General features: G+C 33.1%; 1 protein-coding gene across 1 annotated transcript in view; it reads right to left on the bottom strand.

Moving 5' to 3' along the window:
* The window catches only part of DMD (dystrophin), a 4487195-nt gene that overhangs the window by 3173022 nt on the left and 1288333 nt on the right, over positions 1 to 25840 (bottom strand). The window contains exon 8 of the mRNA XM_053707599.1: positions 7672 to 7847. Within this exon, the coding sequence (XP_053563574.1) occupies positions 7672 to 7847 (176 nt within the window). The remainder of the gene's footprint in view (positions 1 to 7671; positions 7848 to 25840) is intronic.

The following is a 25840-nucleotide window of genomic DNA, read 5'->3' as shown; positions in this document are numbered from 1 at the left end:
AGATTGGGGATTAGATTAGGTGTAATTAGTTTAAAAACTTGTAATTATTTTCTGTAATTTAGTAACTTGTAATTATTTTCTGTAATTTAGTTTTTTTTCGTACTTTAGTTTATTTAATTTAATTGTAATTAATTGTAGTTAGTTTAGGGAATTAATTTAATTATAGTGTAGTGTTAGGTGTAATTGTAACTTAGTTTACGATTTATTTTACAGGTAAATTTGTATTTATTTTAGCTAGGTAGTTATTAAAAAATTAATAACTATTTAATAACTATTCTACCTAGTTAAAATAAATACAAAGTTGCCTGTAAAATAAAAATAAATCCTAAGCTAGCTACAATGTAACTATTAGTTATATTGCAGATAGTTTAGGGTTTATTTTATATGTAAGTATTTAGTTTTAAATAGGAATTATTTAGTTAATGATAGTAATATTTATTTAGATTTATTTAAATTATATTTAAGTTAGGGGGTGTTAGGTTTTGGGTTAGACTTAGATTTAGGGGTTAATATGTTTATTATACTGGCGGCGGTGTAGGGGGGGAGATTAGGGGTTAATAAATATAATGTAGGTGGCGGTGGGCTCTGGGAGCGGCAGTTTAGGGGTTAAACAATTTATATGCGGCGGGGTCCGGGATTGGCAGGAAAGGGGTTAATAAACTTTATGTAGGTGGCGGCGGTATAGGGGGCGGCAGATTAGGGGTTAATAGGTATAATGTAAGTGGCGGTGGACTCCGTGAGTGGCGGTTTAGGGGTTAATACATTTATTAAAGTTGTGGCGGGGTCCGGGGGCGGCAGTTAAGGGGTTAAACACTTTAATAGAGTTGCAGTGGGCTCTGGGAGCGGCGGTTTAGGGGTTAATATGTATAATGTAGGTGGCGGCGGTGTAGGGGGGCAGATTAGGGGTGTTTAGACTCGGGGTACATGTTAGGGTGTTAGGTGTAGACAGTCCCATAGGAATCAATGGGATATCGGGCAGCAGCGAACATGAGCTCTCGCTGCTTTCCGACTCCCATTGATTCCTATGGAATCCGCCGCCTCCAGGGCGGCGGATTGAAAACCAGGTACGATGGGCCGGAATAGTGGCAAGCGTACCTGGTAGGTATTTGATAACTACCAAAAGTAGTCAGATTGTGCCGAACTTGCATTCGGAACATCTGTAGTGACATAATCATCGATCTGTGTCGGTCTGAGTCCGCCGGATCGTATGTTACGTCACTATATTCTACTTTTGCCGGTCTGTAGGGTTGATAACTACGGCGAATCTGGCTCGCCACAAATGCGCTGCGGAATTCCAGTGTATTTGCGGTTGACAGCTTGATAAATAGAGGCCTCTGTCTGAATCATGAAATAAGAATTTGGGGTTTCATATCTCTGTGTTTTTAGACTGTAAAGGACAAAGTTTGCAAAGGGAATAACTTTTTGAACGCTTATAATTATTTATTTTATGTGCAGTACTTTGTTAATTGCTGATATATGCTGTATATATAAAGGAACAGATTACTAGTGTAGCTGTATCTTAACATGAGGCCGTGAAGGGAAAATGTATCCTCTGGTTAAAAATAAAAAATGCCCTAATTGTCCCCAAAATAAAGAGGACAGTAGATAAGTAGACAGTATATAAACATTTAAAAAAAAGATTATTTTTTTGAAACTGGACGAAGCATTTATCATGGTTTAAAGTGAGAGGATGTGGCACCTAAAGTGCCTTTACATGGAGGTGCATAGGGACTGTGTTTTCACTAATAATATATATGCTTATATACATATACATACCTCCCTTTATTGCGCTTCACTTTTTTGCACTTAGCAGATATTGTTCTTTTTACAAATTGAAGGTTTGTGTCAAGTCTATCGGACATTTTTCCAACATACAAACAGATAAATACACATGAAAACACTTATATAAACACCTATGTATACACACCACCAGCTAAAAGAAGCTCACTGAAGGCTCAGATGATGGTTAGCAAATTTTAGCAAAACAGTATTTTTTAATTAAGGTGCGTACATTGTTTTTTTTACACAAAATGTTATTCCACACTTAATAGACTACTACAGTATATAGTGTAAATGTAACTTTTATATCCAAGGGATACATAAAAAATGAGTGTTACTAACTTTATTGCTATATTCACTTTATTGCAGTCATCTATAACCAAATCCGCAATCTTTCCGAGGTATGCCTGTATATATTCATATATATTTATTTATTACTGCCCAACACTGCACGATTTGCCCCCTGCACTGCGCTAGGTGGTTTGCTGTGTCTATGGGAGCATTCTCTCGTGAGTGCTTGGCTTCCACACATTTGCATTGCACCGCACTTGTAATACCAGTGTACATTTACGTGCGCTGGTATTATTTACTAGAGCACAAATATCGTGCTCTCGTAAGCGCAATATTGCACTTCACTCGTAATCTACCCCAAAATGTTTTTTAATATGTACTGAAAGATGGAGACCTCCTCCTCATACATGTATGGTGATGTTCTCCAGGAAATAGTTTGCACTAATTATTTTTAAATCATGATCACATTTCAAGATATATATCTAGATATTATATAGAAGGTATTGTTGCATTATGTTTTTTTATATTTTTAATATTCTGATTAGAAGGTATACATTATGAAGGTTTAAAGGGAAAAGGAAACCCAAAAATGTTATTTTGTGATTCAGACAGAGCATACCATTTAAAAAAATGTTTCCTATTTACTTTTATTATCAAATTTTCTTTGTCCCCATGATATTCTGCGTTGAAGAGATACAACCTGGAGCACTACATTGCAAAAAAATAGTGCTTCCTTTTAGAGCTTTTGAAAATGGATTACATTCTTCCAAAACTGATGCCATATAGTGCTAGAGAAATGGGTCGGCTCCTAAGCATACGTTCCTGCATTTCAACAAAGGATACCAAGGGAACAATGAAAAATTTATAATAGAAGTAAATTAGAAAGCTGTTTAAAATTGCATGCTCTTTCTGAATCATGAAAAATCATATCCCTTTAATACACCTCAGACAAAACGTATGTGCAGTGCACTAGAATCTGAGCACTATAATAAGGATATAGTCCTCTTTAGCAATGAGTTTTCTTAGGCTTCACAATGAGAAGCCAATAAAAGGCAAAGGTCATAAATGAAAAACAGTGCTCACACATTCTGGAGCTATTACTTAGCTCTCAGTATATCCACATTGGTTTATGTTCTCCTGGCTGCAAATCTAGATGGTAAATACAGGAACCAGCCAGAATGGATTCTTCTTAAAATATTAATTAATATATAAATAAAAAGAACATAATACAAAATCACTGGGGTTTAACCAGACTCAGTATCCAAAAGTTGCTAAAAAGTAGTGTTGGGGACACTCAGCAGATTAATGTTTGTTCTTTCTGTGTATAGATTGAGAGTGTGTGAATTGGGTTCTTCACGCAGTACATGTGCCTTTGTAACTGAACAGAACTGGCCTTTCATCCTTTCTTTTTGAGGTATTCTAATTGGGTAATTTACTTTACGGAGCCTAAGAAAACTGATTTCTAAGAAGGTCTATATCCTTATTATAAGTGATCAGTTTCTAGTTTTTTTATTCAATCTTATTGTTTGTTTTTGTGAATTATTTGCTGTTTTATAGGGCTTAACTATTAATTTATATTGAAAACTTTTGAACTTATATGCCAAATATATATGTTTGTTTTACTTGTATGCCAGAATATAATACTACAGAAGCAAGTCTTTTCCGGTCACCACACATGCAACTAATTGCTTGTCAATCACCCCAGACATATGAATCCAGGATGTTTATCTTTGTCAACTCTGAGGTGACAGAGAGTTTAGGAACTAATAGTCTAAGTTTACTTGCAGGCATACATGAGTAAGTATGTACCACAAGTGCTCCAAAGCTGCATCTACAGCTAATAAAACAATATTGCAATAAACATAAATTATTTAGTTACCCTGCTTTCAGTTTTAAATACCACTTAATATTGTACTTGCTCTGCATAATCCAGAGAGGCTGGAGTGATTTCATCATTTTTAAGTATTGGGAAATTTACCTCAGCCCAGAAACATTCTACAAAGTGATTGGTTAGCTTATAGCACAAACGTATTTACTGTCCCTAATAGGCCTCAGGAGCCCAGTGACATTGAATCTACCAGTTTCTTCAATGGGGTTTATCATTAAGCTGCTTTTGAAATGCAAAACCAAGTAAATTGTACAAAATGACAAATATAAATACCTATAAAATCAGCATGAGGGATGCCAGCCTTTCTAATGGTAGGAGGGCAGTTACATATTAGGAATGGTAAATTACATATTATTGGTCAGTATAACGAACTCAGACATATATCCATAAGGATTGGTATGGGGAATAAAACAAAGTAGTTTTTACTGAATTGTACTGGGGCCATTTGCACCTAAACAAAAACCAATTGCAGATTAATGTTTGGCTTATCTGTTCATTTAAAAGTATTGGAGAATACTAAAGAAAAAAAAATTATATCAAAGTTCTTGAAACTGAACACAAAGATTGAGACAGACACCCATATATTTTTATAATCAAAAATATATTGATTAGACAGTAAATATAAAGAGAAAACAATAATATAATAATGAAGCATCTGATTTTTGTTCCATGAAATGAAAGAAATCTTGGATGACCAGATTTTTTTTCTTCTCTTTTAGATTGTCATGTTCTTAAGATTTATCTACAACATATAAAATTGTTGTGACATTTATAGTTACAAGAAGCACTTATATTAATGTTAAGCCCCCTGCAATTTATTCTATAGAAAGGATTGACATTTATATGTAAATGGTAAGTTTGAATATTGTCTGCACTTGTCTGTCAACAATTATTACACAATTTCAAAATAGCCTCACTTTATTTCTATATTCCTTTAAATGGTAGCCTTATAGATTATGCATACAACCTCTTAGCAAAGTTGTCAGTTTAAAGGGACATGAAACCAAACCATTTTCTTTCATGATTCAGATAGAGAATACCATTTTAAACAACTTTCCAATTTACTTCTATTGTTTATTTTGCTTCCTTCTCTTGTTATCCTTTGCTGAAAGGTTTATCTAGAAAAACTCAGGAGCAGCAATGAACCTAGGTTCTAGCTATTGATTGGTGGCTGCATATATACGACGATTGTCATTGGCTCACCCATGTGTTCAGTTATAAACCAGTAGTGCATTGCTGCTCCTTCAACAAATGATACCAAGAGAATGAAACAAATTAGATAATAGAAGTAAATTAGAAAGTTGTTTAAAATTGTATTCTCTATCTGAATCATGAAAGATAAATGTTGGGTTTTTTGTCCCTTTAAGTCCAATGGCACTCAATTAACGATGCAATTATATTAACAAATATCTGTTTGATATCTTTTAGCACACCGTAAACTAATAAATTCAATAGAAAATTTAATTTAATTTAATAGAAAAAACTAAACAAAAAACTAAAGTGCTTTGATTGTGTAGCATTAGAAAAATGTTTGCTTATTCAATGTTAGATGTTTGATTAAATATTAGTTGGTACAGAATAGGAATGTGAGAACAGATTTTAGTTTATCAAAAATGACAAATGTTGGCAACATTTTTCATTCTAAAAATTTGAAATGTTTTGCAAACAAGTGTCACAGTTTTATTAATTAAATGTAAAATGTAAACATCAAATGACAGATTTAAGTATTGAATTTAGAATTAAAAAAATACAGGTATTATTGTCAATAAGGCTATTGGAATACATATTAAATGTAAAATGTGCATTTAAAAAGTTGAATGTTATGTTCACTATTTGAATATTAAAGTTAATTCTATAGAAACCACCCCAAAGAGTAAGAAATTGTGTTCTTAAATTCAAATGGAAAATGCAAACATTTTTTCATCTCTAGTGCACTGCACAGCTTTTACATGAATCTTTAGTGTGGTGTCTCAGCTAGGTTTAAATACAATGTTGCATGGAATATTGGGGTTCAATGTATGCAGATCCTGCTGCAGGCACCTGAAGGGCAAATTCAATACCAAGTGACAATGTGCAATACAAGCAATTATTATTTTATTACATATTAGTGCATGGTAGTGAAATAAGATCAATATTTCACTGTTTGGTAATGCAATATTTGTTAAAAAAAAAAAGTTTTAATGCATTTTAAATGCTGGATTTGAATGCACTGTGCCAGTATGACACCTTTCTTGGCACAGTGTTGCAGTTTGGTTTGATATATAAGCTCACCAATAATGTTTATGGTAGTGAAATTATATCTCACCAGTGATGTAATTGCTGTTGCCATAGATACTGATGTGTGGGATGTCATCTATGTTTTCATTGAGGAAGTCTTGGATAATATTAATAAAAACCAGTGATATTGCACAGGATAAAAATGATCCTTTTGTGTTTGAGTGAGTTTAAAAAGTACTAGAATTTCCAGAAATTTTGATTTTGTGTCAAGTCTAAAAAGTTGGTTTTAATTTAGTACTAAATGTTGTATGATACAGAAAATGGAGCAATGTATCAGTATACTGTTATATCTTCTTTATTTAAAGGGACAGTAAAGTAAAAAATAAATTTTCATGATTTGTCTAGAGCATGCAATTTTAAACAACTTTCCAATTTACTTCAGTTATAAAATTTTACTTTGTTCACTTGGGCCCCCATTTATCATTGTGCGGATGGACATGATCAGCTATAGCGAACCATTTCCACCACACATCAATAAATGCTGTCGGCATTTATCATTGCACCAGCATTTATCATTGCACCAGCAGCGGTCGTTAGACCACTGCTTCATAACTTGTGTTTCTGGCGAGCCTGAAGGCTTGACAGAAACACGGGTCATCAAGCTCCGTTCAGAGCTTGATAAATAGACCCGTTGGTATCTTTTATTGAAGCGTAAAACTAGGTAGGTTCAGAAGAGCTCAGGAGTGGGCATGTGTCTTTAGTACTCTTAGCAGCAGTGTTTTGCAACATTATATGTAGCTTTGTTATACAATGTTGCGAAACAGTTTTTCTTACGCTCATCGGATTAGCACGAGAGCGAAAACAGTCTACTTTCCACTTGTAATACGAGCGCAACCCCATGCGTGCACAAAACTTTCTTGTAGTGCAGTCAACGCTCAAGCGGGAGCGTTAAATAACACTCCACTTGTTATCTGGCCCTTAATAAGCTGATTCAATAACAATGATGCCTTTATTTATTAATTCTGGGGAAGAAGATAAAGAGTGGTTGTAAATTTAAACAATTATATGAAGATTGTGTTATATAAATATTTAAACAGCAGAGAGAATGTCAATGGAAACTTGAGTTCTACCATTCAAATAATAAAAAAAAATTATTGCACTGCACGGCTTGTATATGAATCTCTAGTGCGATAAAATAATATTATTACACAAAAAGAAAGTACCATGAAAAGTACCATATTAAAAGGCTATGCTTGATAATAATAGCTCTGGTACAAAAATACAATAGAAAAATATTGTTATAAATTAAACATCCAGATAAATCAATTTCACTTAATCAAATGCAATGTAAGTTAGCGTTAAACATTACTTTATCTAAATCAAAAATAGATTCTCATTTTAATTACATTAGTTGATGTTACTTATTTTCTCTACTGCTGTCCATGATGCTTATTGATTTAAAAAAATAAATAAACAAAATAATTAAATGAACGTACTTGCTGGGTGAAATGCTGATGATCATAAGGTTTGACTTGCTCTTGAGTGACCATGTGGCGAGGTAATGTGTCCACTTCTCGAAGGGATTCAATGGAAACTTTTTGTGGCAGAACTTGAAAGAGTGATGTAACATACATTAAGATGGATTTCTTGTCAGGATGGGCAGTTGCAATATCTGAAAAAAAATATAAAACATATTTTATTTACTGATAATTTCTTAAATTCAATGATCTAAAAAACAACTAAAAATGCAGACAGATAAATGAGCAGATGTTTGTTATGTTAATAAACTCAAGGGACTAATTAAAGCACTACAATCATCTGTAAACTTCTATTTGAATGTAGCATAGAATCAAAGAAGTAATCATACTTCTACTTATACACATAAAATACAGAACTTCACTGTCATTATGGTTTGGTTTGAAAATGGTTTCACTTAGAAACCCCAGGTGGGTATAAAAGAAAAAGATAAAATTATTCCAAACAGTTAACAATATATTCTATAAATCAAAAATCATGGGGGGAAAATCAGCTGCAATTTAGTACAAATATAACAAAAGTAACTTTAAATTTGCTTGCTTTTTACAGGCATTGTAATCTTCAGGGTGTAGCAGACGTTTACCCCCAAAATCCCTTTCACTATTATTTGTGAAAGCTTTATTATTTCATTAGCTGGCCTTTAGCAATTGCCCCTCTATCTGTGGTTCCTGCAGATGCCTCTGTTAATAGGCGGTTATTAAAAGTGATCTCTGACTTCCGGTTGGGCGGGGCATAGGAGCGTGGGGGTGAGACTTGATGTTGGAGCCTCACAGAAACCGCCGAGATCAGCCCCAGAACATAGAGACCTAGGCGGCATAAAGCCGTCGTCGCTAACCGCAGCAAAAGAAGCTGCAACTTAACAACAGGAGGAGTCAATCGGGCTCCTACGACGGGAAGCGGTGCTGCTGGCGAGGAGGAGAAAGATCTGAAGACCAGCTAAAGAGCACCACAGACGGCAGAGAGGGAGGCTTACTTTTCCAGCCTGTGAATTTCGAAGTGCGGATACTAAAAACAGTGCAGGAACACAACTAGAAAAGCAGTGGCCGGATTGAGGACACGGGAAAGCAAGAGAAGAAAAAGGTAAACACAGAGAAAAGGAAAAGAAAAGAAAACGCAACACCAGGTACTGCACATATTTATTGAATAAAAACTGTGATAAAATACCTTTTTCTTTTGGGCCAACTGCTTGAAATGGTTGAATAGACATTGAGGGTCAAAGTGTAATTGGGGGCAATGTCAAGCAAAAATGCTGCTATGAATAAATCAAGATAAATTCATAATAAGGAATAAGAAATACAGCAGCCTATAAAACAAACATTGAAACCAGGAAATAGGCACTGTGTAATTGCACTTATTACTACAGGCAGATAAACAAAAGAGGACAGACATTAACCTCCCGCTAGGAAGAAAAACGGGAAAGAGAAAAAAAGGAAAAACATTTTTTCATCCTTAGCTCATAAAACTCAGGCTAAAAAAGATATGGTAGCCAGCACTTAATATAAAAAGATATAAAGAGAAAACTAGATGGAAAAGTACACTATCCCTCTTAATATGCCTCCCAAGGGAAAAAATACAGAGAAAAAGAAATCTGTGAATCTACAACTACAGACAAGCAATGTCTCAATGGAAAGCTCAAGTATAGAGCAGGGAGATTTTAACCCCATAACGGCTCATCTAACTGACCTATCAGGGAAGATAGATAAAATTCAGACAGGATTAGAATGTGTTATGCAAGAACTGAGGCAAATAACAACCAAAATAACAGAAATGGAACAGAGAATTTCTGATACAGAAGATCTACAGAGATATCAAGAAAACAAAATAGAAAAGATTCTGGAGGAAAACAAAATATTAACAAAAAAAATAGAGGAACTAGAAAATCGTTCACGATTAAACAACCTAAGAGTGGTAGGATTACCAGAATCGTACCAATCTGAAAAATTAATGGAGTTTGCTGAGAACATATTACCACAGCTATTAAATTTAACAGGAGATTTCAGTGCAGAAAGGGCACACCGACTGGGAATAAAAAGAGATGACAACAATGAAAGGAGACCCAGAGTGGAAATAATAAAATACCTGAACTTTAAATCAAAGATGGAGATACTGAGAACATACAGGAGCCAAGGAAACCTGCAACATAACAACAGCAAGCTCTTATTATTCCAAGACTACACAGCAGAGGTATCAAAGAAACGGAAGCAATTTTCAGCAATATGCTCCAAGCTGGTTGAGGAAAAGAGGCCCTTCGCACTGATGCATCCTGCGAAGCTGAAAATATTTACAGGACATAATTCAATAACTTTTAATAGTCCAGAAGAAGCACAGAAATATATAGAAAATGAAGAAACAAAGAAGAAAGCTAAAGCAGCAGAACTAACACCAAGAAGATAGAAAATGCTTTAATTAAAAAAATTTAATCTCTCCTGTAGAACTGCTGAGAGGCGGAGAGAGGGGGAGAACATATAGTTTTGTGCCATAAAATAATTTTAAATTTAAATTATTATTTTTTTTTTATTTTTTTTTTCTTCACCCACTGTTTATTGGGTAATATTAGAGTATCATGGATACTTTTTTTTTTTTTTTTCGTGGGATTTTATTACCCACTGATTTTTGGGTAGCACTAGAGTATCACAAATAAACTTAATTTTTTTTCTTTTTATCTTCTACCCATTGTTTTATGGGTAGCACCACTAGAGCACCTATACGTGTTTAGATTTATATGCACATGGATATATATGTATGTGTATATATATATATATATGTGTATACATGTATATATATGTATGTGTATATGTATATATATTTTTTTTTTTTTTTTTTTTTTTTCTCTTCTCTTCTCACTATTTTGGGTTGCACTAGAGTGCCAATGAATATAAGATTTTTTTTTTCACTCACACTATTCACATTTTAGTGTTTGCACTAGAGTGCCATAGGCACAATTACTTTGAATATGGGATAAAATGTTGTTGATACAAATGAATATTAGAGTATGACACAGAGATTGACACACGCTGAGAGTTAGTGTAACTGAAATGAATGACAAGGTAAATAAGGTTAAGATACATGATCCCTAGCTTGATAAAAATCGTGCACTTTTTTTTTTTTTCCTTTTTTTTTTTTTTTTCTTCTTCCTTCTCTCTTTTTTCTTTCATTTTTTCCTTCCCTTTTTTGTTTGTTCTATTTAACCAATGTTTTTAGGATAGTGTTGGAGCACCCTAGATACACTTAAATTTACACACATATACAAATTTCTTCTTTTTCTTCACACTATTCACGTTTTTTTTTTTTTTTGGGTCGCACTAGAGTGCCATAGGCACAAATATTTTGAACATGGGATAATATGTTGTTGATGCAATTGGATATTAGATCATGATATAGAGATTGACATACGCTAAGAGTTAATGTATCCGAAATGAATGACAAGGTAAACAAGGTTAAGACACATGACTTCTAGCTGGACAAAAATGGTACACTTTTTTTTTTTTTTTCTCATTACACCATTCACTGATTTTTGGGTTGCACTAGAGTGTCATAGTTATAAACATTTTAAAAGGGATAATATGCAGTTGATGTAATTGAATATCAGATTATGATACAAAGATCGACATATGCTAAGAGTTAATGTATTTGAAATGAATGATAAGGTAAATAAGGCTAAGATACATGATTCCTAGCTTGACCAAAATTGCTCACTTTTATTTATTTATTTATTTATTTCTCTTACTTTATTTATGTATTTTTTTCGTTTTTTTTTTTTCTCTCTTCTCACAATATTCACTGTTTTTAGGGTTGCACTAGAGTGTCGCAGACATAAGTATATTGAATATTTGACAATATGATGTCATTGTAATTGAATATAAGGTTATGACATAGAGATTGATACACGTTAAGAGTTAATTTACTTTAAAAATTCTTTTTTTTTCTATGGCTACAAGGCTATACATAAAAATGAGAGGAACAAAATGAGGTAGACTGTGCTGCACTTAGTTAAAAAACATGATACAAATGATTACAAATACACAGTAGATGTTTCAGGTTCTATTGTCAATGTTTTATTGGTTTATGAATATTAGACAAGCCGCAATTCTGATATGAGAAAGAGATGAAAAATGTTTTTTTAAAACTGAACTGTAATATAAAGCACAGTATGAGACACAGATATAATGAAACAATTGCAGCCTTTCTCCCTTCTATTTACTTATTGACTTTTTTTTTTTCTTCTCTCTCTCTCCTCTCCTTTTTCTTCCTCTCCCCCTCTACCCATCTGGTTTACTATCTCAAATATGTTTAGCTGATGGCCACTAGTAGTGGTTTATCACAAAAAGGTAAAACAGGAAGAGATTAATAGCTTGGTAAATTATTAATTAAATAAATGACTAAACTAATAACATGGAATGTAGGGGGGATTAATTCCCCCATTAAAAGAAAAGCAATCATAACTCAACTAAGAAAACTTAATATTGACATTGCATGTCTCCAAGAGACACATTTAAACGATATACAACATATTAAATTAAAGCAAAATTGGGTCAAAGAGGTACACTATTCATCATACAAAAAATCTGCAAGAGGAGTGGCCATACTGATTAGTCAAAATTTAAGCTATAAGATAAAGAAAGTAAAATCGGACCAGCAAGGCCGCTATGTAATTATAGTAATAGAAATAGATGGAAGAGAATTTTTGATTTGTAATGTATATGGCCCAAATAAAAAAGACAAGAAATTTTGGGAGAATATTCAGAAAGAATTAATAAAATTCTCAAACATGGACATAATAATGGCGGGGGATTTCAACATGGCCCCAAAGACACAATTAGACAGAAAAAGAAAGTATAATACTAAGAAAAATATAAACGAAAAAATTAATAAATATGAGGAAAAAACAATAAATGATATTTCTAACACGTTGGGAGTGGAAGACATATGGAGAACAATAAATCCAGACAGTTTGGAATATACACATATATCAAGAGTACATAATACACTGTCGAGGATAGACCTTATATTAACCTCTAAAAGCCTCTGTAGAAATATTACAGACGTGACTATTAGAGAAATGACCATATCTGACCATGCCCCAGTATTAATGACAATGAATCAAACAAGACAGAGAAAAAAAAAACAGATTCTTCTATCCAAACTACCTGAACAACTCAACAAAATTTTAAAATTTTTTAGAAGAAAAATGGGATGAATATAGAATAAATAACATAGAATATATTAACAAACCACAAATATTTTGGGAAGCAGCTAAAGTGACGTTAAAAGCAGATATTACATCTTATGAAATACAGAATAATAAGAAAAGAATACACAAAGACAGAAGGTTAGCAAGAGAACTAGCCCAAGCCTATGCGGAATATAAAGGAACACCTACACAAAAAAACCTAACAAAATACTCTCAAGTCAAAAAACAAAGAAATGAATATATTTTCGAACAAACTCAGAACGATATAAGACGGAATAGTGGAAAATTTTATAGATGGGGCAACAGATCTGGAAAGTATTTAACAGCAATTACAAAAACCCAAAAACCTAAAAATACCATAAAGACAATATTAAACGGAAAAGAGATAAGTACAGATAAAGAGATAATTATGGAAACATTTAGAGATTATTATCAAAAGCTCTATAATACAGAAAGGTCTAATGACAATAAAAATAAAAACTTATGGGAAAAAATCAAATTACCTGAAATAACAAAAGAGCAACAAGATATGATAAATGCAAGAATAGAAAAAGAGGAAATACTAAATGTCATTAAGAACCTACCAGTAGCAAAAGCAGCAGGGCCAGATGGTCTTCCCATAGACTTTTATAAAACAATACCAGAAAAAGTGATAGACCCATTATATAATACATTCATAAATATGTATAACGAAGAAGGCCCAATATCACAAGCATTCAAGTCAGCAAACATATTGGTTATACCAAAAGAGAGGAAAAGATCCAACATTACCACAATCTTATAGACCTCTATCCCTGATAAATACTGACTATAAGATTCTTATGAAGATAATAGCTAAAAGGATGAATAATATCATATCTGATATTATAGGAAGAGAGCAAGTGGGCTTTATAAATGGGAGATCATCTACAACGCATGTCAGGACCATACTGCAGATAATGGAAAAATACAGATTAAACAAAGAGAAGGGATTAGAGGGGAGCCTGCCGGAGGCCTTCCTGCTGTCTTTGGACGCAGAGAAGGCCTTCGACAGAGTCGAATGGGAACATATTGTAACCTCACTCAAGAAGTTTAATTTTAATGGCTCATTTCTAAAATTTATCACACGGCAAGGCTGCCCTTTATCACCGTTATTATTTGATTTATCATTAGAACCATTAATACACTTACTGAAACAAATACAGTTTGGTATAATTATTGAAGATCTTGAGATAAAAGCAGCTTTATATGCAGACAATCTGATGTTGTTTGTTGCAAATCCGCAAAAGCACATAAGTCAGATTATCTCAAATATAGAACAATACGGAGAGCTGTCGGGTTACAGAATAAACATTACAAAATTCAAAATTTACTGGTTATATAAAGGAAAAGATAATATGAAATATCCATTCAAAGTCGAAGACGACTATATAACATATCTGGGCATAAAAATAAACAATGATCCAACGAAGACATATAAGATAAATTATCACCCGCTTTTCACACAGATTAAAAGAGATCTAGGGATATGGAGTAAATTATATTTAAATTTAACAGGCAGAATACAGTTAATTAAAATGATGATACTACCAAGGCTACTATATCCAATGCAAATGTTACCATTTTTATTAAAAAAGGTAGATCTATTAAGTATAAATAAAATAATTAAAAACTTCATCTGGAAAGATAAAAAAGCGAGGATAAGTCTAAAGAAGTTGCAGGCCTCTCAAGAATTTGGAGGAGCAGGAGTTCCTAATATACAGTACTATAATTGGGCGATTCTATTAAAATACGCAATAGAATGGATTACGGGCAAGGGCCAGACAGTATGGCCAGAACTAGAACAGAAATTAGCTAACCCAATGAAGTTAACTTTTTTATTATTTGCATCGCCAAGGGAACTAACGATGGAATAAAAGAATAATGTCATGATAAAGGATACGCTATGGGCATGGAAAAAAGTCAATAAACAACTAGAAACAAGAAGTGAGATCATAAGGTATATGCCGATACAGGGAAACCCCAGATTTGAACCAGGAAATTATTTCCCATTTAAAAAAAAAAAAGATGGTAGCCCAACAATTAGACAAGTAAAAGATGTAATGAATTTGGTAGAAGGAAAAATTAAAACATTGCCGGAACTATCTAACCAAATTGACTCTTTTAAGGGACAGACCTTACCATACCTGCAAATAAAACATTTTATTCAAATAGAAGAAGAGAAGTTAGGAAGAAATACAACAGAAAAGATAATGGAGAGTATTATTGAAAGAAGTAGAAAATCAAAATATAAACTATCAATTTTATATAAACAACTAATAAAAAAAGAATCAAAATTGGAAAATGGAACAGGAAAATGGGGAAGGACTATTGATATAGATATAGGGGAAGAAAGAATATCAAATTGTATAAAGATAGTGAAGAAATCAACATTGGATATGGGGATAAGGGAATTTAACTTAAGATTATTGCCCCATGACTATATCACACCCACAAGGAGAGCAAAATGGGACAACAGGACCAATCCAGTATGTATAAAATGTAACAAAAACACACACCGGATATATTACACTATATCTGGCTTTGCCCAAAAATTAGACAATTTTGGTATCAGGTAGCAACACTTATATCACAAATTGTTAAAACTAAAACAACTTTAGAAGTAGAGAATATTTTGATTTTTAATATACCTAAAGAAATCAAAAAAGAAGAAACGAGATTAATAACAATGATTATTTTATTGTCAAGAAAGTTAATATTCAAATTTTGGATAGAAAAAAGAAAGAAACCTACGATCAGATATTTAAAGAAAACTATAATGCAACAGATCAATATAGAAAGAGCAGATACTCTGGCAGATGTAAATAATAGAATTGGAATATTTTTTGAAAAATGGTCTCTATATGTTAAAAGTCAATCTATAGAAACTCAAAAGGAAATCTTAAAACCTTTTAGAAATATGGAATATTTTATGGAAGCACAAATTAGAGGTGAATGGAGTTCTATAGAGTGATGAGTAGCTGGAGGGGGAGAGGAATAGAATAGAGAGGTTAGCCGAGCCTATTTTTCTTCTTTTTTTATTATTTTGTATTTACTTTCTCTATTTTATTTTTTCTCTCTTTCTCTCCTCTTCTTCTCCTATTTATTCTTTTTGTTTTGTTACTTTACCCATATAGAACTCCATACAAAATCTGAAGGTGAAAGACAGATTGTTTAGTAGTCTTTAAAAGATACAACTAGCTATTTAACTAATGTAATTTGACTAGGTAAAAGACGGAACTGTTAGAAAATTGAAAATGTTGCCATAATGTGTTATGGATATTTGTTTGAGAATTGTTTTTTTTATGATAATGTATTGTTTTGTTTTTTTATTACTATTATTAATAAAGAAATTAAAAAAAATAAAAAATAAAAAAAAAATCTCTGTCCATATTAAAATGTAAACACATTGCTAAGGATAAAAAGCACAATAAGAAATAAAAAGTAAATAAAAGTACCAATATGGGCAGTTATACGGCATCAAATTGAATTTGGTATTAAAGGAACACTAACCACAACTGCTAAACAAACATGTATAAATAAGAATACAAACATAAGACATCAAGTTAAAATTGTATAAGGTGAATCAGAAATTTGAGAATGAGTTCCTATGGATCTGCTATATGGATAGAATAATTTCAGATATTGCACTCTAACTCCAAAGGAAATTACTAATTAATGAATAATGCAATGAAAGCACCAATTGGCATTACAGCATTGTAATCTGCATCTATTTCCCTGAAATGATATAGGTAACATTGTTACATTGTTAAAGGGACAATAAACAACTTGTAATTACAAGAGATTTATGCAGTCTTGATATAGAATAACATATCAGCCAAGTCTAAACTTAAAAAACAAAACATTGCTTGCAATAATTGTTGAATTTTTATCGTTTTTTGCTATCACTCGATTTATTCAAAACATTTGTTTTTCTTTAACTATTAAAACTATATATTTATATCTTAATGTATTGATCTATGCCAATTTTAATATATTTCATGCCCCCATTTAACTTTTTCACAAACTGAGTTTCTCATTGATTTACATATCGCTTTTGTGTAAGTCATAACAGATATGGTTGTAAAAGTTTTTCTGGGATCCCCTTTGTTCAGGAATAACAGATATGCATAGCTTTGCCATTGTTTTGGTAATTAGAAGGCTGCTAACTTCAGCTGTACACAACACTTCCAAAATACCTGGCAGTGAAGAAGTTAATTAGGTAATAGTATTGTAATGTAGGCATTACCCTCCCACCTGACACCTCTCACATCCCTGATACCTCCCAAACAGCTCTCTCCCCCCCACACACTCACACTCCTCGCCACATTCATAAGTACTGGCAGTCTGCCAGTATGAAGTTTTGGGGCATTTTTTTTTTTTTTAATATTATTTTTTTTTCTTTTCTGCAGTGTAGGATCCCCCTTACTCTCCCACCTACCTGATCACTCCCAAACAGCCCTCTAACCCCCCCCCCCCCCCGACTATGGTCTCTGCCATCTTAGGTTTTGGCAGCAGTTTGACAGTATACAATTTACATACATTTATTTGTTAAATTTGTTTATTAGTTTCTAAAACAAATCTGTAGTGTAGCTATCCCCTCAGCCCTCCACCCCTCCAGTGCGCTAAAGGTTATGTAATGCAACAGGTGAACTTTTTCATGTGTAATATAAGAACATTTAAAAAATTTTATAAAAATGAATGTAAATAGTTCACAAACATTTAGTATTTGTCTTATTTAAACTGAAATGAATACTGAATAGCACAGCAGCCGAATATTCTGAACATTTTTAATATCCTGTCCGAAAGATTCAGCCGAACCAAATTTTTCACCTTTGCACATGTCTAGTTAGTGTTACAACTTAAAAGGTACATCATATTATGTTCTATGAATTTATACTTTTTTGAATGCAAATACAGCAAGAAATTTAATAATACCTCTGAACAGTACCAATATTTTTAAATCATTGTGATATACAAGATGGTGCCATATTTTTAGCACTTTCTAAATTGTTAGGGACTGTACTATGAATCCAATAACTCTGTCATTAAAATAAAGTAAGGCAGTTTGAAGATGTAAGGCTCAATTTTATTATTTGTTTCTAATACATAAAAAGGACAGAAAATAATCTGTACTCTAGAGACTATTATGCATGAGATGATAGAAACTGTAGCTCAGAGCCAAAGATGAAATTCAAGTCTTGGTTTTTGAAAGAAGGTCACCTTGAGATTATAAATTATATATTTTTAATCAAAAATATAGTAAACAATGTTATAAATATTTCACATATGTTTTTAAATGGCAAGTAAACATATATCTTAATAAACACTGTAATTAATGTCAATCTAACATGCACACAAAAAATAGTCTTTGTTCTGAAACAAGATAGTAACATTTGTCATTTTCTGAATCTTAAGAATTATTATTTCTGTATTTCATAATGTTCAGACAATCTAACAATCAATTGAAATGCTACATTGCATATCGGTCTATTCAACAAAAATAAAAATAAATAAAACAAAGATGTATTATTTTATGATGAATTACTTAAATGTAAACAATGTAAAAGCTGCAACTCCACGCTCCCATAATTTTTGTAGACAGTGTTCATAGTCCTATAAAATGCTTCTAAGGTTTACATTCCCTAGTGACAAAGAATATTAATTCCCACTTTTATCCCTAGATGGTAATAACAGGCATCAGGCATTTGTAAAAGCACCTTAATAGGTATTAACAGAAATATGTTAAATGGACAGTACACAGGACAGGACACGTTGAAATTACAAGATTTAACTACATTATTGCAATAAAGTAATATACTAGGTGAGTATGAGGCAGCAGCTTCACCCAGTAGTGGACCTATTAAACAGGGGGCCCTGGCACAAATATGTTTGTGGTCCCCTCCCTGGAGATAACTCTGTAATACATAAATAAAAGTAAACACACTGCACAGTATAATGATGTAAGTATCTATAAACTGATGAATATGCTGAACAGTATAGTGATGGTGAGTATCTATAAACAGACAATGACATCATGGTCACATGTCTATGTATAGACTGGCTGCTATGAGCCAGCCCCCAGCACTTGGACCTTGGTACCACTGCACCTGCTGCACAAATGGCAGTTCTGTCCCTGACTTTACCCAGCAGATGCCTTATTTGGAGGAGCCAATCCAGTTTTGTTAATAGAGTAGACACAACTAGCCACTGTCATTTTCATTTGTTAGTAAAACCTTCATTGTCTTACAGTCCCTTATAAGATTTACCCTTTTGAGACAAATTAATATGCAGCAGGGTTAGGTTTGTAAAGTCTGCAGTGTGCACTACCTTTTCTCAGAAATGGAAAATTCGCAATTTTCAGAGTTAAAGGGATACTCAAGTCAAAATTAAACTTTCATTAACCAGATGGAGCATACAATTTTAAACAACTTTGCAATTTCCTTCCATTAACAAAATGTGCTACTGAGCATGTGCATGAATTCACAGAATATACGTATATGCATTTGTGATTGGCTGATTGCTGTCACATGATACAGGGGGAGTGGAAATAGACATAACTTTGAAATTTGTCAGAAAAAGATCTACTATTGCATTTTTTTATGTATGTGTTGATTATGCAAATCTAATGTATTTACTGGTCCTTTAAATTATAGGAAACATTAGTAAAATAAATAGAGTAAGTATGCTATAAATTAATTTAACTGCAAATAATTAAAAACATTTCATATTACAATCCAGTGTTTATTATAATGTTAAGCTAAAATTTGACTAGACAAGCTCATATTTCAACCAATCATGATGTATAGACAGGAGTCCTTGCCTTAAGATCCCATTATGTAGATTAATTAGAGTGACCATAGCCTAATCTAACTTGCTTATTCTCTGTTTCATAGAACTAGAAACTTACATTACAAAAATGCTTTGAATATATATATATATATATATATATATATATATATATATATATATATATTCGATCATAGGAGAGCACTCTCACTTAATAGCACAACTGCCAGGGTGCTAGTACGAAATAAGTATAGTGTAACAAAAAACTTGCGGAAGGGGATACTTTGTCCCCGAAACGTTACTACTTTCACAGTAAAATAGTTTGTTTGAAAAAGGACCAGCAAGTGCAAGTTCTTTGTTACACTATATATATATATATATATATATATATATATATATATATATATATATATTTATTTTATTATTTTTTTTAAATCTCAGTATACATGTAAAAAAAACTTGTACTACATGGGCAGTGCAAACTATTTAGGGCTACAAGTGGAGCGCTGTTTTTTGGGAGTGTGATAATTAACCAGCCATTACAGGTGGCTGGTTATTTCTACAGCAAGTTCGCGGTAGCAATTAGTGCTCAGAAAATTATCCAGAGATCCGATATCTGTTTAATTTTCTAAAAGTGCCCCAAATACCCTCAAAATAGAGGGCATTTTAGTTTTTTATTTTAAAAAAAAACTGCACTAGGCAGTTTTGGGGGCTTTAACGTGGGTGGTAGTGGGGTGTTAGAAAAAAAAACAGCACTGAAAAGTGCCTTTACATTGTGGTCTATGGGAACTGTGTGTTCTTATAGACCACAATGTAAATATATATATATATATATATATATATACACATAATAACACATAAATATATATATGTATATATTCATGTGTATATATATATATATATTATTTTTTTTTAATTTAAAAATTCTGCCCTTATCTGTCTCTGACTGCTTCAGAACAAGGCTCCCATAAGAGCCTATAAAAGTGCACTCTCGTGAGCTAAATGCTTCCTAGCAATGCAAACACAAGCTCACATTTGCATTGCGATTTACTTGTAATAACCAGCGCACATTATCGTGCGCTTGTATTACAAAGTGGAGAGCTAATATCGCTTGCACACAAGCAAATTTTAGCGCTCCACTTGTAATCTAGCCCTTAGTATTTATCTAAATTTAGGACAACTGACAATAATGGAATCAAAAAATCATTATTTCCTGGCTCCAAGAAAGGGATTTTATTATATGATGACATGAATAATTACAACTCACCAATGCTTTAACTATGATGCCAAGGGAGAGTCCTCCATGACTAGGAAACCTCTGTAACCAGGTAGAGAGACATGTTGTTCTTTAAACCATAATTCTTTTTTTTTTTTGTATATACTTTTTTATTGAAACAAAATGGGTGCAATTTAAAGACAAAGAAGACATCATAGTACAATCATATAATAGCACTTATAATTATATCTCCATCTTAATCTAACAGTACAATTCAAACAAAATAAATTCTCGCACCCATGATGGGGTTTTCCAAATTTATCCCTACTACCTTTTCCTCCACAATGGGAGGGCATCCATTCATCCACTCATATCACAAACAATAACAAGGAAGGAAGGGGAGAGAAGAAGAGAGAAGAAAAAAAAAAAAAAAGGGAGAATACTCTCTGTTGCCCCACTCCTCTCAGCCATCCCTTCTCCCAATATTACCTATACTTTCCGCACAGCCCTCTCGGGCTAAGTTTATCTCGGATCAATACCATTCAGTTGGGAAGACACCTGTCAGAATCAGAGTTTCAAAATATTCTGTTCTTCGAAAATTAGAAATAAGGGAAAACTGAATATCACGTGGGTAAGATAGAATGACTCTTAGCCATTTTGAGAAAAAAGCTTTAATTTTTCTTTTTTGTATAATTGAAATAGTCATTTGTTCAAAAATTAATTGTGCGTGTATTGAATTTATGAAACAAGACATAGGAGGGGCCTTTTTACTTTTCCAATATTTTAATATTAAGTTACGTCCCAGTATAATTACCGTATTAATAAGGTTGCTATTATCTTTATTAGTCCCTGTAGTGAAAAGAAAAAAAATATGTTTAGGTGTAATCTTTACTCTGGTATCTAACCTCTTATTGAGCCAAAATTCTATTTTGGTCCAAAACTGCAGAATTTTGGGGCATTCCCAGAAACAGTGGACTACATCTGCACCTAAATTGTTACACCTGGGACAATTGTTGGCGGAATTTGAATTCCATTTAGTCATTTTCATTGGTGTCAAATAGGCATTGTTAATTAATTTTATGTGTGATTCTTTCCAAGCTATCGAGATAATAGCACTCTTGACCCACTTAAAACTTGCTTTTAGCATATCTATAGTCATATTATCAAAGTGGATATTCCATTTCTCGGAGAGACTATTAATTATTATCTGGCCCTGTTTAGCAAGCATGATTTGGTATAATAAGGCGATACTATGTTTGCCTGATTTATAATATGTTAAATATGTTTCAATTTGCCCCCATCCTTCAGGTTCTGGATTTAGTATTTAATTTTCTGCTATAAAATGTCTAATCTGCAAGTAAGCGAAAAAGTTTTTGTTTGAGAGATCGAATTCTCTAGCAATGTCCTCAAATGATCTAATCTGACGAAAATTATTTAAGCATTGATAGACATAGAATAGACCTTTTTGAGACCATACATTGTAAACTTCATAGGATAAGCCTGGCGTAAATTTTGGATTAACTCGTATTGGCAGGAGTGGAGATATTTCAAAATTGAGATTAAGTAGATTATTCAATTTCTGCCATGCTTCAATAGTGTTACGAATTAATAGCATCTTTTTAATATCCTTTGGTAGATGTGATGTCGGACAGTGTAGCAGAGCTTTCAATGTGTATGGGGCACTAAGTTGTTCTTCCAGATACACATGTGTTAGATAGTTGGCTTCTGTTACCCAATCAAATGCGAAACGAGCTAGAATGGCTATGTTATACTTTTTAATGTCTGGAAAAGATAAACCGCCTTCTTCAAATCTGAGTGTTAATTTTGCTATAGATAGCATATGTCTCTTGTTGTTCCAGAGGAAATTAGCACACTCTCTATTAAATCTTTTTATATCTTGACTCTTTATAAGTAGTGGTAAATTTTGCATAATATACATTAATTGAGGAAACAAAATAGTTTTTATGATCATTACCTTAGCCGAAAGGGAAACAGGGAACATAATCCAGCGCTGTAATTTCTCTGCAACTTTTTTTAAAAAAAGGGGAGTAATTTAATTTATACCATTGGTTTGGGTCAACATGAAAATTTAGTCCTAAATACTTAATGCTTATAGACTCTTGGAAAGGGTGATCTTGTGTACTTTTTTTCGTCTTATGTAGCCAGAGGATTTCAGACTTATTAGCATTGATTTTATAACCTGAAATAGAACTAAACATATCGATAATATTTAAGGCCTGTGGTATATTCCTCTCCGTGTTTCTGATATATAATAGCAGATCATCTGCATATAGAGATAATACTAGTTTCTCTTGCCCTAAGCTAATACCTTGTAATTCTTGTCGCAATATGACAGCCAGGGGTTCTATAGCAAGATTGAATAATAGCGGGGAAAGTGGACATCCTTGTCTCGTTCCCCTGTGTAATATTAAATTCGAAGTATAACTGCCATTAATTACAATACTGGACCGAGGATGGTCATATAAGATTTTAATAAATTGTGCAAAATGGCCTGAGAAACCAAAGAAATTTAAGGTCGAAAATAGATGGTCCCAGCCTACAGAATCGAACGCCTTTTCGGCGTCGATTGTAATTAATGCAAAGTCCTGGTTGTCTGTTTTTCTCTCAGATGCTTTATTCCAGAAGTGCTCTAATACTAAAGCTACTTTCTGGATGTTCTTGGTAGAGGATCTTTGGTGCATAAAGCCCGTTTGATCAGTATGAATGATAGGATCAAGACAGAATTTTAATCAGTTCGCAACGATATGAGTTAGTAACTTATAATCTACGTTGAGTAGTGAGATAGGCCTATATGACTTAGGATCTAGTGGGTCTTTGCCTTTTTTCAAAATCAGTGATATGGTAGAATCTGAGAAATATTTTGACATACTTATGCCATCTATATAATATCCATTAAACAATGAGACTAAAGTATCTGCTATCTCTGATCTAAGTATTTTGTACATTTCAACGGGTATCTGATCCGGGCCAGGAGCTTTATTGGCTTTAGCAGTATTTATAGCTTCGAGAACTTCCTCTTTCGTGATAGGTCTATTAAGGGCATTAAATGCTTCTTGAGATATTTTAGGCAAGCTAATCTTATACCAGAAATTATTCTTGTTCTCCATATTAATTTCTTTTGCTGCGTATAAATTTTGATAATATTCTAAGAAAACATTTTTAATTCTTAATTGATCAGTAACTTTATTTGTCCCCTCGTAGATTGCTTCTATTGTATTAGATTTTTTTCCTGGCCTTGTCTAGCCTAGATAAAAATTTGGCCGACTTCCCGAATTGACCTTTATATTTAATGTTTATTTTGAGTTCTTCCCGGGCGACCTTTTGTTTGATAAAAATATCCCTTTCTGCTTTAGCTGTTTTGTATTTGTCCCTAAACTGCTTGGAGGGGTTATTAATATATTTACAGTATGCATTCTTCACTTGTTTAGCCAAAAGAGTTTCCCTTTCCTGCAATTTCCTTTTTTTTGCGACCATGTAGGCTTTAATATGTCCTCTTAAAAAGGCCTTAGCGGTTTCCCAAAATATTTCTGTTTTCCCCTGATACGCTCTATTTAAGGAATCGTATTCTCTCCATTTATTTTTAAGCCAGTTATTGAATTCTATATTATCTACTAAAACTTTTGGAAAGAAGAAATTGTTTCTTTCTCTATTCTGAGTTGGTGCTAGATGAAAATCTAAAGAAATAATTGCATGATCTGAAATCAATATGTCTAGTATTTCTGCCTTGATTTCTAATTTTATTAGAGAGCTGCTGGACAGCAAAAAAAAGTCTATCCGGGAAAAGGAACCATGGCTTTTGGAGTCACAGGTGAAGGACCTTGTATCAGGGTGCTGCAATCGCCATATATCATGTAGCTTTAGATTTTTACATATTTGTTTAAAAAAATTTGCCTTCTGTTTGGAGAAGGCAGATTTTTTAAGGGAGCTTCTATCCAACCTTTCTGTAGGTATTAGGTTGAAGTCACCCGCTAGAATTATATTCTGTCCATGAAATTTGGTTAGCATAAAAACTAAGTTGTTCTAGAAGCTAGGTTCTGTATTATTAGGACCGTATACATTACAAATCAACAGTTGAAGGCCGTCCACCTGTATCTCCAAGACTGCCCATCTCTCTTGGGGATCCAAAGTTATATTCAAAATACTATAAACTAGCGTTTTATTTATCAGAATGGCAACTCCTTTTTTCCTTCTGGAACAAGGTGTAGCTATCACCTCCCCAACCCATTTACTTTTAAGTTTCACAATTTCCTTCATTTTTAAATATGTTTCCTGTAATAAAACTATATCGGGATTGTGTTTGCCCAATTGTCTAAGTATTGTTTTCCTTTTGATTGGGGAGGTGATACCCCCCACATTCCATGATAGACACCTAATGTTCCCTTTTATTGATAAAACATTCTTGATCTGCACGGGGAGAAAGGAGGTGGGGAGAAGGGGTAGAGAGTAAATAAAGGGAGGGAGAAGAGAAGAGAGAAAAAAAAAAAAAAGGGACATCCACACAATCATTCATACTACCATGTGCACACCAAAAAATCCACAGCCCCAGCAAAGTAAATTTTGCTAGTGCCTCTAGCATGTAAATCAGCTTAAATAGAGGCCTATACATCATAAATGCAGAATAGATACTTTCAATTCCATCAAATATATTGACAACCACCATAGGTATACACAAATTAGATTACCTAAAATATATTCCTCTTATGTGAGTGATATCATGTGTTTTTTGAAATACGCTTTGGCTTCTTCTAAATTATCTAGTTTCACTGTGCCGTCCTTCTCTTCTATATGGATTTTTGCTGGATACAATAATTTTGCTAAAAAGCCCTCTTGTATCAGCTTTGTACAAAAGGGTGCCATCTCTTTCCTCCTAAAAGCTGTATCCGAGGAATAGTCT

The sequence above is a fragment of the Bombina bombina genome, chromosome 3 (genome assembly GCF_027579735.1).
Source record: "Bombina bombina isolate aBomBom1 chromosome 3, aBomBom1.pri, whole genome shotgun sequence".
In the NCBI taxonomy this organism is placed as follows: domain Eukaryota; kingdom Metazoa; phylum Chordata; class Amphibia; order Anura; family Bombinatoridae; genus Bombina; species Bombina bombina.
The sequence above is the reverse complement of the archived record's forward strand: the minus strand, read 5'-3'. Positions and strand labels throughout refer to the sequence as shown.